General features: G+C 43.1%; 2 protein-coding genes across 3 annotated transcripts in view; one reads left to right on the plus strand and one right to left on the minus strand.

Moving 5' to 3' along the window:
* Positions 1-44: 44 nt before the first annotated feature.
* Positions 45-8,513, minus strand: stxbp3 (syntaxin binding protein 3). Of its 2 annotated transcripts, none has more exons than XM_030372602.1 (19): positions 8,392-8,513; positions 7,897-7,946; positions 7,263-7,344; positions 6,861-6,937; positions 6,665-6,737; positions 6,453-6,553; positions 5,488-5,633; positions 5,067-5,160; positions 4,619-4,743; positions 4,366-4,464; positions 4,067-4,124; positions 3,784-3,849; positions 3,527-3,607; positions 3,116-3,251; positions 2,555-2,661; positions 2,363-2,458; positions 2,003-2,088; positions 912-1,060; positions 45-608 (listed from the first exon to the last, which is right to left on the minus strand). In XM_030372602.1, the coding sequence occupies exons 1-19, from the start codon at positions 8,480-8,482 to the stop codon at positions 508-510; spliced, it is 1,818 nt and encodes a 605-aa protein (XP_030228462.1). In that variant the 5' UTR covers positions 8,483-8,513; the 3' UTR covers positions 45-507. The 2 variants fall into 2 exon arrangements, with proteins under 2 accessions (XP_030228462.1, XP_030228461.1); XM_030372601.1 differs by having other exon boundaries at positions 4,619-4,746.
* Positions 8,514-9,995: 1,482 nt separating this feature from the next.
* The window catches only part of LOC115556319 (fibronectin type III domain-containing protein 7), a 9,830-nt gene continuing 9,738 nt past the window's right edge, over positions 9,996-10,087 (plus strand). Inside the window, exon 1 of the mRNA XM_030373518.1 lies at positions 9,996-10,087. This exon is cut by the window's right edge and continues 63 nt beyond it. The gene's annotated coding sequence lies outside the window, so the exon portion shown is untranslated.

The following is a 10,087-nucleotide window of genomic DNA, read 5'->3' on the forward strand; positions in this document are numbered from 1 at the left end:
CCCCATTTGCCTGCCTCATGCAAATGAAATGACTTACGACATTGTTTCGTATATAATTTAATGAGATACACATTGTTGAATTAAATTGAAGCATTCTTCCTCCATTCGGCCTGCGTTCCTTCCATTCAACACACCTTCGATATAAAACACGACTTTACCCTGCCAACAGCACCATCGCATCATCCTCAGTAATTTATAGGAATTGTACAATACCTTTTTGAACACTTCATTAGTTGTATTAGCGGTTTGTCAGCGGTTCAATTATTAAAGAAAAGTAAATAATCTACGATCATTTCTAGAGACAAAATGATGGCAATAGTAATATAATCTGATTAGTTTTATAAACATTAAAGGTCTAGCAGGGTGTTGCTACGTATCAGTGCTCACTTATGTACATTAGCTCAGGGCTGCAGCGTCTCAGAGGTCTTCCGTCACAGAACATCTGGAGCATCTGAACACTTCTGGAGGCACGAACAGAGAGGCGGCGCCGGCGGCTGGACGCTCTCCTCAGGCGTGGTTCTCACAGATGGTGAAGGTCTCCATGGGCCCCTTGCTGAGGGCCTTGATGTCCTCCAGCAGGGCGGTGGGGGTCAGGATGTGGGAGGAGCCTGGGGTCACCGTGAGCCAAAGGAACACAGTTTAGCATCACATCACCCAATGCATATCACATGTACAGCCGGAGGAACTACTAAGGAACTCTGGAGAAAACATGTATTTCCGAACAAATCCATATAGAAAGGAAAGATTCCAGATATGAACCGAGAACACGAGTCCAGGACTCCACCGGCTCTCTCTACAGCCCCGGCCTGCACTGAGAGAGTTCAGTGAGGTTGTCCTCACGAGGAGGCAGAACCCGGAGGAGGAGTCCGCCATAGAGCGGGGTGTGGTGGCCGGAGGTGTGCTCTGCTCACCGATGATGACCTGGCAGGACTTGACGGCCTGGCTGACCTGGTAGGCACAGCGGGTCTCCGAGTAACACATGCCGCCGATGACGAAGACGATGAGGCGCGCCCCGCCTCGCCTGTCGTCCAGGGTGCTGGTCTTCTGCTTCTGACGGGCGCTGCCGACGTCACAGAGCGGAACGGGGGGATGGCATAGATAAAGACGTTTTTAAATGTGACGTCTACATCCTGATGTTTTCTACAAACTTTTCTTTTATTGTTTACATTTTGTACCATCTAAAGCCACAGCAACAGCAGAAGCAAGAGATCATGTAATGGTTGCTTATATTGCGGGTAGTATTTCTGATATTTTTGTAATTAGTGCAGAGTCATACGTTCCTCTGCGAGGCCCCAATCTTGTCATTGGTCCTGAATATTTACTGCCATGACTGGTGATTCAACATCGATGTTAGGGGTCTGATAACCAACGGTTAGTGGAGTGTGTTTTCATGCAGGGGGGGATCGAGTATATCGGATGATTTTGACAATTTAGAAAGCACAACTAATCAGGTGGAGTGGTAAGAGTTGAGTATTTTGCCATCATTTGAGTAGCCCGGTCCTACCAGACACTCGTACTTCATTTAATTTGTACAGAGTCTGGACCTACTCAATTGACAAACGTCAACTCACTTGAAGGCAGGTGTCTGTTGAAGTTTAAAACTATTGGATCTGCCCAGTGCCACTCTGGATCTGCCATAACCAATCGCTAACGTTTGGCCGGGATTCACGTTGCGCGCAGGCTGTAAACAAACCAAACACCGTGCGTGAAGACGTCTGTCAACGAGAGCTGACTTTAACGTCATTGATCTCAGCCACTCCCTCTGTTCGCTTATTTGGGTGCAGAAAATTAAGACGGAGAAAACCCACTAACATACCACAGACCCAGACCTAGCACTGAAGGGAAATTCAAATTGAGCGGAAGTACTTAGGCGGGCGGATGCAGGCTATCATTTGAGTGCAATTTGGTAGGAATGCTATAGCCATCAGCCAGCCGTAAGCGAGTCAAACATCTCTCGTCATCTCTTATGGTGCATTGCCCGCCTGACTCTGTGTGAACCCACCTGACTGCCCCAGATCCATTCCAGGCGGCAGGACACTCTGACTGGTGTGGCCATTCTTTGGTGTCCAGCTTGTTCTCTACAGCGTCCTGGACACAACACACAGCACCATTTATTAACCGCTGTTTGAGACTAATTCCCTCACGTCACTGTTATTGCATCCATCGTTTATGACATCCATCCACAATTTACGAATCTATTTATTGTCTTTCGTAGCTTGCATGGAAACAAGGTCCCATGCCCACTTTTTAAGGATAGGCTGTACATACTGCCAGTGAACGTCAGTACATTTAAATATAAAGTTAAAGCTTCCCATGGCTGCTGAACCTTCTTGCATCCCTTATCCCCTCCGGCCCAACTGACCTCCATCACGTCCTTGATGACGGGGGTCCACCGCGAAAGGTTGTACGTCTCCTCTGGGCGCTCGCGACGGCTCGGCTTACGCGAGAACAAACTTGGCTGAAAAAAGTAAAAAAAAAGTAAAAAAAAGTTATGAAGGGCACATGAGTCAGCGGAGTGAAGCTGGGCTCTGTGGTGAGAACGGCCCTTTCTTACCGCCGAGATGATGTTGACCCCCAGCTCCTTCCAGTTCAAGATGAACTCCCTCTCATGCTCTATCTTCACATTCTGGATGAGTTTGTTCAGGTTCTCTTCTGTTGTTCCTGTCAACGATACACGCATAAAAGAAATTCAGATATCGCATGGCTTCCAGCAGCTTTGTGAAACATGAACATAAAATAGTAATGTAGCACTAGTTCAACAAAGGAATGCATGGAGCAGCAGAAAATGGGAAAATCAAGTCAAACATGTGCCATAAACCAAGCGTCTTTTTACAGATCAGTTTATCAATAAACAAAATCAAAGTGTGACCTGGAGCTAAAAAGGTAGCTTAGCGAGAAGGATAGCTTAGCTCAGGAACAATACTATACATTGTTTTATTCCAATACTATACAATGATGTATTCCCTTTTTGTTAATTAAAGCACAATGAAATGGTTAATTCATTTTGGGGTCACTTTGTTCTAACCAATAGTATTTGCACTTTGCAGACGTGCAGATCTTTGCCCTAAATCTTGCCTGAATCTTGCCCTAAAGAGTGGAGTGAGTCTGAGCTCACCGCTGAGGCTGAAGATGTAGAGCAGCACGGCCCGGATCTTATCGTGCGTGCTGTGGTTGTGCAGCAGGACGGGCAGCAGGGTCCTCATGGGGTCCTTCACCTTCACGCCCTCCACGTCAGAACCCACCGCCAGGTCCTGCATGCGAGCACACACACACACACACACACACACACACGCACACCTCTGGATCAGCCCGAGCTGAGATCAACAGGCCCCTAGGGCCAAACGGGCTCCTGGCGAGAGACTGGACACCACCCACATCCCAACACAGCCGCACTATCTCTAGCCTGGCACGCACGCACGCACGCGCACACGTTAACACACCTATTCTTTTGTTGATGGGACAGGACCCCGTGACGTCCGCAGAGATGGTATATCACAGCGTGGGTGTTTGGAGGACAGAGACAAACCTGTTCGGCTTTGCAGAGTTTCTCCACGCTCTTCTGGTATTGGTTCATGCAGTCCTCAGCCAGGTGCAGATGGACCGTTTTCTGCAGTACAGACAACAGTGATCTCAGACTGAAGGAATGGAATCCTCATCACCCCCTAGGGCTATGCCATCAACCTGGTGGTTAATGTTTCCTGTAGATCTCTAGTCAAATCTAAAAAGATTCATGACCCAGAGTTGAAATGATTAATAAAACTCGCATTGGCAATTTAGTCATACCTGAGCCATTTGTTTACGGAAGGTGGGCATCTTCTTCATCAGCTGTGATAAACCGCTTATTGTGATCTGAGAAGAAAAAATAAAATCCACTAAAATCCAAATAATAATTCAGGTAGAAACAAGATATGGAGTTTGGAAAATATAGATAGAGATGGATACTTCTATCTCAATGTAAGAAAAATAATAAATATTGTATATGATTCGATGATCAGACGATAATGGGACGAATCAGCGTCCACCATGCAAATTCTTATTCGCGGGCATCATAACATTGACATTTTACCTTGTCATCCGGCTGTTTCTTACTGGCAGAGATCTCTTTTACCAGCTTTGGGATTTGTCTATGATGAAAAAAAAACAGAAGCTTTTATATATGGAACAGTCAACAACATTTCAGTCTTTGCCTGCTTTATGTATTCATCAATTATGAAATGACGGCTATTGAGTTGATTTGATGGCTTTATAAGTATGTTATTATAGCCACTGTATTTCATGCTCATGATATTGCCTTTCCATTCCCCTTTGCGTTTCCAATAGACAGAACAGAAAAACATGCTTAAAAACCCCTATGGTGGAACTCACTCTGTGACCTCCGCGATGTGCCTGTGCCTCAGTTTAACCCACAGCATGTCGTCCTCGTTCAGCAGAGCCTCCTTCTCCGAGCCGTCTTTAGACTTGTACCTGGACGAGGAAGAAATGCAAGAGGACAGCAGCGGTGCCTGCTTTAACGGGGTGGCAAGAGGAAGGGGTTTCTCTGGATTTTAATGAAGAGAATCTGCTCTTCTGCAGCATGAACAGATGTAATGTAGCGATTGAAGTGTCAGCCATTTCCTACTTGTAGGTCTCATTTTGAATGTCAATGAGATCGTAGGCCATGGCCTGGTAGGTGAGCTCGTGGAGGATGGGACTGACTGGGTCGAAGCCTCTCTCCACTATCAGCACCTGGGCTTGGGTCTTCTCCTGCTGCAGTCAAAGAGATATACAGGCCAAAGTCACCATGATTACTGAGCAGGAATGATGTCCAGGTGGACATCAATGCAAGACGTGTCTTACATTTGGTAGAGAGATGGCCGATATTGTGCGAACTTGATAGAATAGAAGCTACCTCTAGCTTGCACATTGAGGATAAATTAAGTTGCACACTTCTCTCCATGTCATGTATTAATAAAACGTGTGCCTGGCTTACCTGCTAAAACCTGAGGGCAATAGCTGCGAGTGCTTCCTGTAGGCCCATTCCGATTTATTTTCTAAACATTCTGAAAGTAATAGAACCACAGAATCACCTTCTTCTTGCCAGGTTCATCCAGCTCATAGTGTGCAGACAGCTTGTTGTCCACTAACTCTGCCAAGGCCTTAGTGTTCTCCATGTTACTTTCCCTGACAACAACAAAAAGATCTTAATGACAATCAACAGAAAACATTAAGATTGATGCTTCACAAGTTTCAGAAATATGTTCGAAGCTATGTACTACAGTGATTATATCAAGTAAAGAGAAGGGCACAAACAGCCATTAACAATAGATTTGTTAGAAATTCACTGTTTTCAATAAATACGTGCAATAATGCTGTTGCATTTAAAAATGTAGAAAACCAAAAAAAATGATAGTTTGCTTTGGGTAGGGTAACACTTCAGCCAGCAGAATGTCTCCATCTCTGGGACCTTCGAGGGGTAAAACGAGAGGGTGAGATCCTCTTCCAGCTCACTTCTTATATCGGACCCCCGGGTATTCTCCCAGTGTTGCGCACAGAGTGACGATCTGGTCTGCCATGGTCTCCAGTGTCCTCCTTTTGTCCTGACTGTGGGGACTGTAGATACTCCGGAAAGCCCCAGGATTGTCACAAGTGAACACCTTATCAGAAAGAGGGCAGGAGTTTCACTACATCTTATTGGAGTCCAACCAGAAAGCTAAGCTTACGGGAAGGGATCTATTGAATCCTTCCTGCAAGATTCATAAAGACGTGCATGGTATTGCAAAACACAAAGCTAATTAGAAGGAAAATGCTATAACTTCCTAGTGGTTCTGAGCGGTGTGCCATTGCTGTATTATCCGTATTTTGGTCTGGCTTTAAAATAATTTAAGAAATGTTATGGTCGTATCATGTGTTATTTTTCTAAAAACACTTGTCGTTTTTCACAATGACTTTCAGTTGGGCATCGGAAAGGAGTTTTGAATATGGGTGTAGCCTTAAATCGTCTACAAACTGAAGCCAATCAGACTCACAAACGAAGTGATGTTATTGCTGTCTTCCCTCCTTCCATTCCGGTTGAAGGTAAAAAGAAATAGGTGATAGTCAAAAACCTTACGTGCAGATTTGTGTGGATATGTTAAAGATTTCCTATTTGAACATCATTATTCATTCTACGCTTTCCTTGGTCATGGCCATTGTTTATTAAATTCAGGAGAATGTGGTGTCTCTTGTTCGCTGTGAACTGAAACTCCCCTTCACTCTCTCCTCCCCCCCCCCCCCCCCCCCCCCCCCCCCGAGTGCTGACTGCTCCTATCATTTGTTACAGGTTGGAAGAGGCTGTTAACAGGCTCGAGGCCAGACCGATATCAGCAGACAGAAACAGTATATTTATCTTAAAAATAAAAGATATCGTATCATTCTTTATAAACACGTGCAAAAGAAAACGTAATAATGATAGGGCAAATAGGGGCCACACTTACTTGAGCTTCGTAGGGCAGAAAGGACAGGTTGATTTCTTTCACCACACGAATGTACTTAGCACAGTACAGCTTCATGTTGTTGAAGAGATCATCAGGGCAATCTGTTGGATGAAAGAGTCGATATATGCTCTCAAAACAATAATTTACAAAGAATAAATATACAACAATTAATATGAATAATCATATTAAGATTTAAACCAGCTTTTACTTACAGTCAGTGAAATATACATATGCCGCTTTATACTTTGGCTTCAGCTTGAAATCTGCAATAAATGCATCCACGCACTACAAACAAAAAGGGGTACAAGAAAGATTTAACCATGGACAAAAGACAAAAATGCTAGAATAGAAAAGATAAAAAATGTGAAATAGCAAAATAAAAAGTCCTTATAATTTGTAGAATGTAACCTTTGAGGTTGGTGACATAAAGTAGATGGCCTTCATTTCTGGAACGGGCTCTCTGCTTTTGTACAGATCCTCTACAACTGAGAGAAAAAGGTTTGTCTCAACACAATGAACAAAGAATCAGAGAAACACACCTCAAGGCAATCAGTATAAACCATTTTAGTCGATATCATTAGCAATGAGCTCGCGATTTTGGGAGTTTTACAGAAAATAAAAGTATTTTTCCAAGTGCTTTGTAAAAATGGTTTTAAACTATAGATCATAATACCTCTTAAATAAAACATTTGAGAGGAATTAAAAACTGGGGTTTGGGGTTGGAGGGAGGGCTATCCTCCGGAGGCTCTGATATGAAGCACTGGCCCATGTTCAAGTTCAATGAGAAACACATGCGCCTGTATTGCTTACTTGTTATTCCCTCCGCCATTAGGTCTGACATTTTGCAACATGACGACACCAGTTTGGTGGTGAAGGGGTCCAGAATCAGAATCTGTAGGAAATGGGATGGGAAAGATGGAATCATTATACTGATTCTGCGACATTCACTTTTTAAATACTTAAAAAGCTGGATTTGGTAGAATAAAGTAGCATGTGGCAGAAAAACTCAATACATATAACCGGTAGCAATAATCATAGGTCTTTGATAGATAACCTATTGTTATTGGTTGAACTGATGTATTCAGTTCAACTGATGTATTCTGCAATCTGAGACCTCACTGCTAGATGAAACCAGATTCTACACACTGGACATTTAAGCAAGGGACATTTGAATAATAATGACATTAGTCATATTGTGATGAATGAAGATAGAACAAAATAAAAACGGGTACTCAACTACTACACTTTTGTGCGGTATAGGTTTTAGCATCCGAGCTGTCTTATGAATAAATGAGAACATAATGGGTTCATGGCTCAGGTATTACAGACCGGGGAAGCTCGTAACGAAAGAAGTGCACTTAAAACGAAGTGAACTTGAAACGGGGAATGAACGGACAGCCGATGACGTTATGAACTTGTCGGAAAAAAAACAACAGCACCCTACCTTCCATATATCGGCCTTTCTGCAATCAGCAATGATAGTATCCTTTAGTTCTACAAGGGGAAATAGACAGTGATTCAAACGTGATGAACGAGCCACTTTGTTATCTTCAATATCATTATATTATAAAAAACGCTTTGGTCATACTGCGAATTGATATTAATTCAGACTGTTTGACATTAGAGGAGAATCCTGCAGCTATTTCCTCAAGAATGCGAGCAGTGATGTGTAGCCCAAGGCTATAAAGAAGGTGTCGTGCATGAAGGATATAATCATTACAATTATAATATAGAAGGACTTTTATATCGAATGCATCACTTTATAAACATGTCTTTCCGTAGCGTAAACAGAGAAACGTTCGGGTGTAATCTCAATTACATTTCGTGAAGTCAAAACCGGGTGATATATATATATATAAAATATTGTTACGGATAGCATAATCAACGGAATACGGCGGTGGAAGATGATTTTAAGTATAGAACAGTCCGATAAACTTACTTTGCCAAACTATTCTCTTTAGTCCGTGCTCTGAACCAGACGCCATCTTGACTCTCCCTTCCTGTGTAGCGTCCTCCGAGTCTGACGTCATCTGAGTCTGACGTCAACGCTGTCAACAAATCAGCCAAACACGCAGTTCTTTTTAAGAGTGACGAAAATTGCAGGGGTTGGCAATTATTTTTTAACGGAACCCGTAAAGGGACATGAAAAAAATAAATAAAAGGTTTCTCGTGAGCACGAGAAAGTATCTGGTGAGCACGTATGTACGCATATCACTGGCAGTGTGTGTGTGTGTGTGTGTGTGTGTGTGTGTGTGTGTGTGTGTGTGTGTGTGTGTGTGTGTGTGTGTGTGTGTGTGTGTGTGTGTGTGTGTGTGTGTGTGTGTGTGTGTGTGTGTGTGTGTGTGCGCGCTTGTGTGTGCAGGGCCGTAGCACCAAATTCTGGGCCCTGTTTACAAGAGGGACTGATGGGCCCCCCGAATTCCCCCTACCAGCCCCTTGGGCAGAATTGTTGACGGGGGGCGGCTCCTACTGCTAGGGGATAGGAGAAAATTCTACAGGCATAATTATTATTTTATTTTATTTTTTTCTCTCGTTATTGGACGCAAGAGAGTATATGTGCTCCAATATTGCGAGATAAAAATAAAGCACATTCATTTGAATAACTTTAGCTAGATAGGTGTAATGGCGCGTTCACAATGCTTGGAATTAGGGGGAAAACATTTTCACGACATCGGAAAGTTCTCGTGAACGACACCTCATGACGCTCTTATGATTCTACTTCCGTTCGACAATTGGGGCCAGAATTTGATAACAGAGTTGCAGCCTTGTAGCCTATAGGTGATAGGCTACAAGGAAATAAAGGCGTCCAAACTTGAAACTGATCCTTAGTTCTGACTGGTTTTTATCAAATAAAAAAAACCTGCAGTGCCTATGAACGGTCGCGGTCGGGAACACGCATAAGTGTCAGCGTCATCACTGACGAGGTGTCTCGTTATTACCAGGGCCATGAACGCGCCTTAATCCCTGATGTGGCTATGCCCAGCACAGCTGACAGGTGTCCATCACTGAGAATGGATCTGTATCTGGACTCGTTACATTTATCAACGAACAGTTGAATGATATATGTTGCTATTCAACCACATGCTCCTGATCCACAAGCAGTTTTCACAATAAAAGCCCCTCTTGCGTATTTTCGGATATTTACAAGCAGTTATTACAATAATAAGGTGATATAATAAATAGGGTTAATTTCTTGTTGACAGTGATGATGTCAAACTGGGCGGACTCGACACATACTGTATATATCTATATCCAGATAAAAATATAGATAAAAATATTTATATATGAATAGAGATCTATTTTCAATTGGACAAAAGTAAAGAAACACCTACAATACAATATAGGCCATGTCACACACATATAACCAAATATGTACTGAATTGTAATTGCTACACACAAGTAACTGAAACATGGATGCATAATAAGAACACAAACGCCATTGGCCAGGTAGCTTGAAGTAGCTGTTATCTCTTGATGCCTCGATTGGATGCATCTCTAAAAGGGGAGGGGCTACCAGCAGGCAATGCAGTTATTTTAACCAACACTGCCTCAAATCTGCAGAAGAAAGATAGAATTTGAACTAGTGTCTTAAGGTCTACTTTGGGAGAAAACAGCAATTCGATTTCATATTTGGA

Source organism: Gadus morhua, chromosome 12 (genome assembly GCF_902167405.1).
Source record: "Gadus morhua chromosome 12, gadMor3.0, whole genome shotgun sequence".
NCBI lineage: Eukaryota > Metazoa > Chordata > Actinopteri > Gadiformes > Gadidae > Gadus > Gadus morhua.

Coding starts and splice junctions, on each gene's coding strand:
- stxbp3 (XM_030372601.1), bottom strand. CDS start 8,482: ATGACGTCAGACTCGGAGGACGCTACACAGGAAGGGAGAGTCAAGATG. Junction 6,738..6,860: donor TTATGTCACCAACCTCAAAG/GTTACATTCTAC, acceptor TTTTGTTTGTAG/TGCGTGGATGCATTTATTGC. Junction 6,554..6,664: donor ATATGTATATTTCACTGACT/GTAAGTAAAAGC, acceptor TTCATCCAACAG/ATTGCCCTGATGATCTCTTC.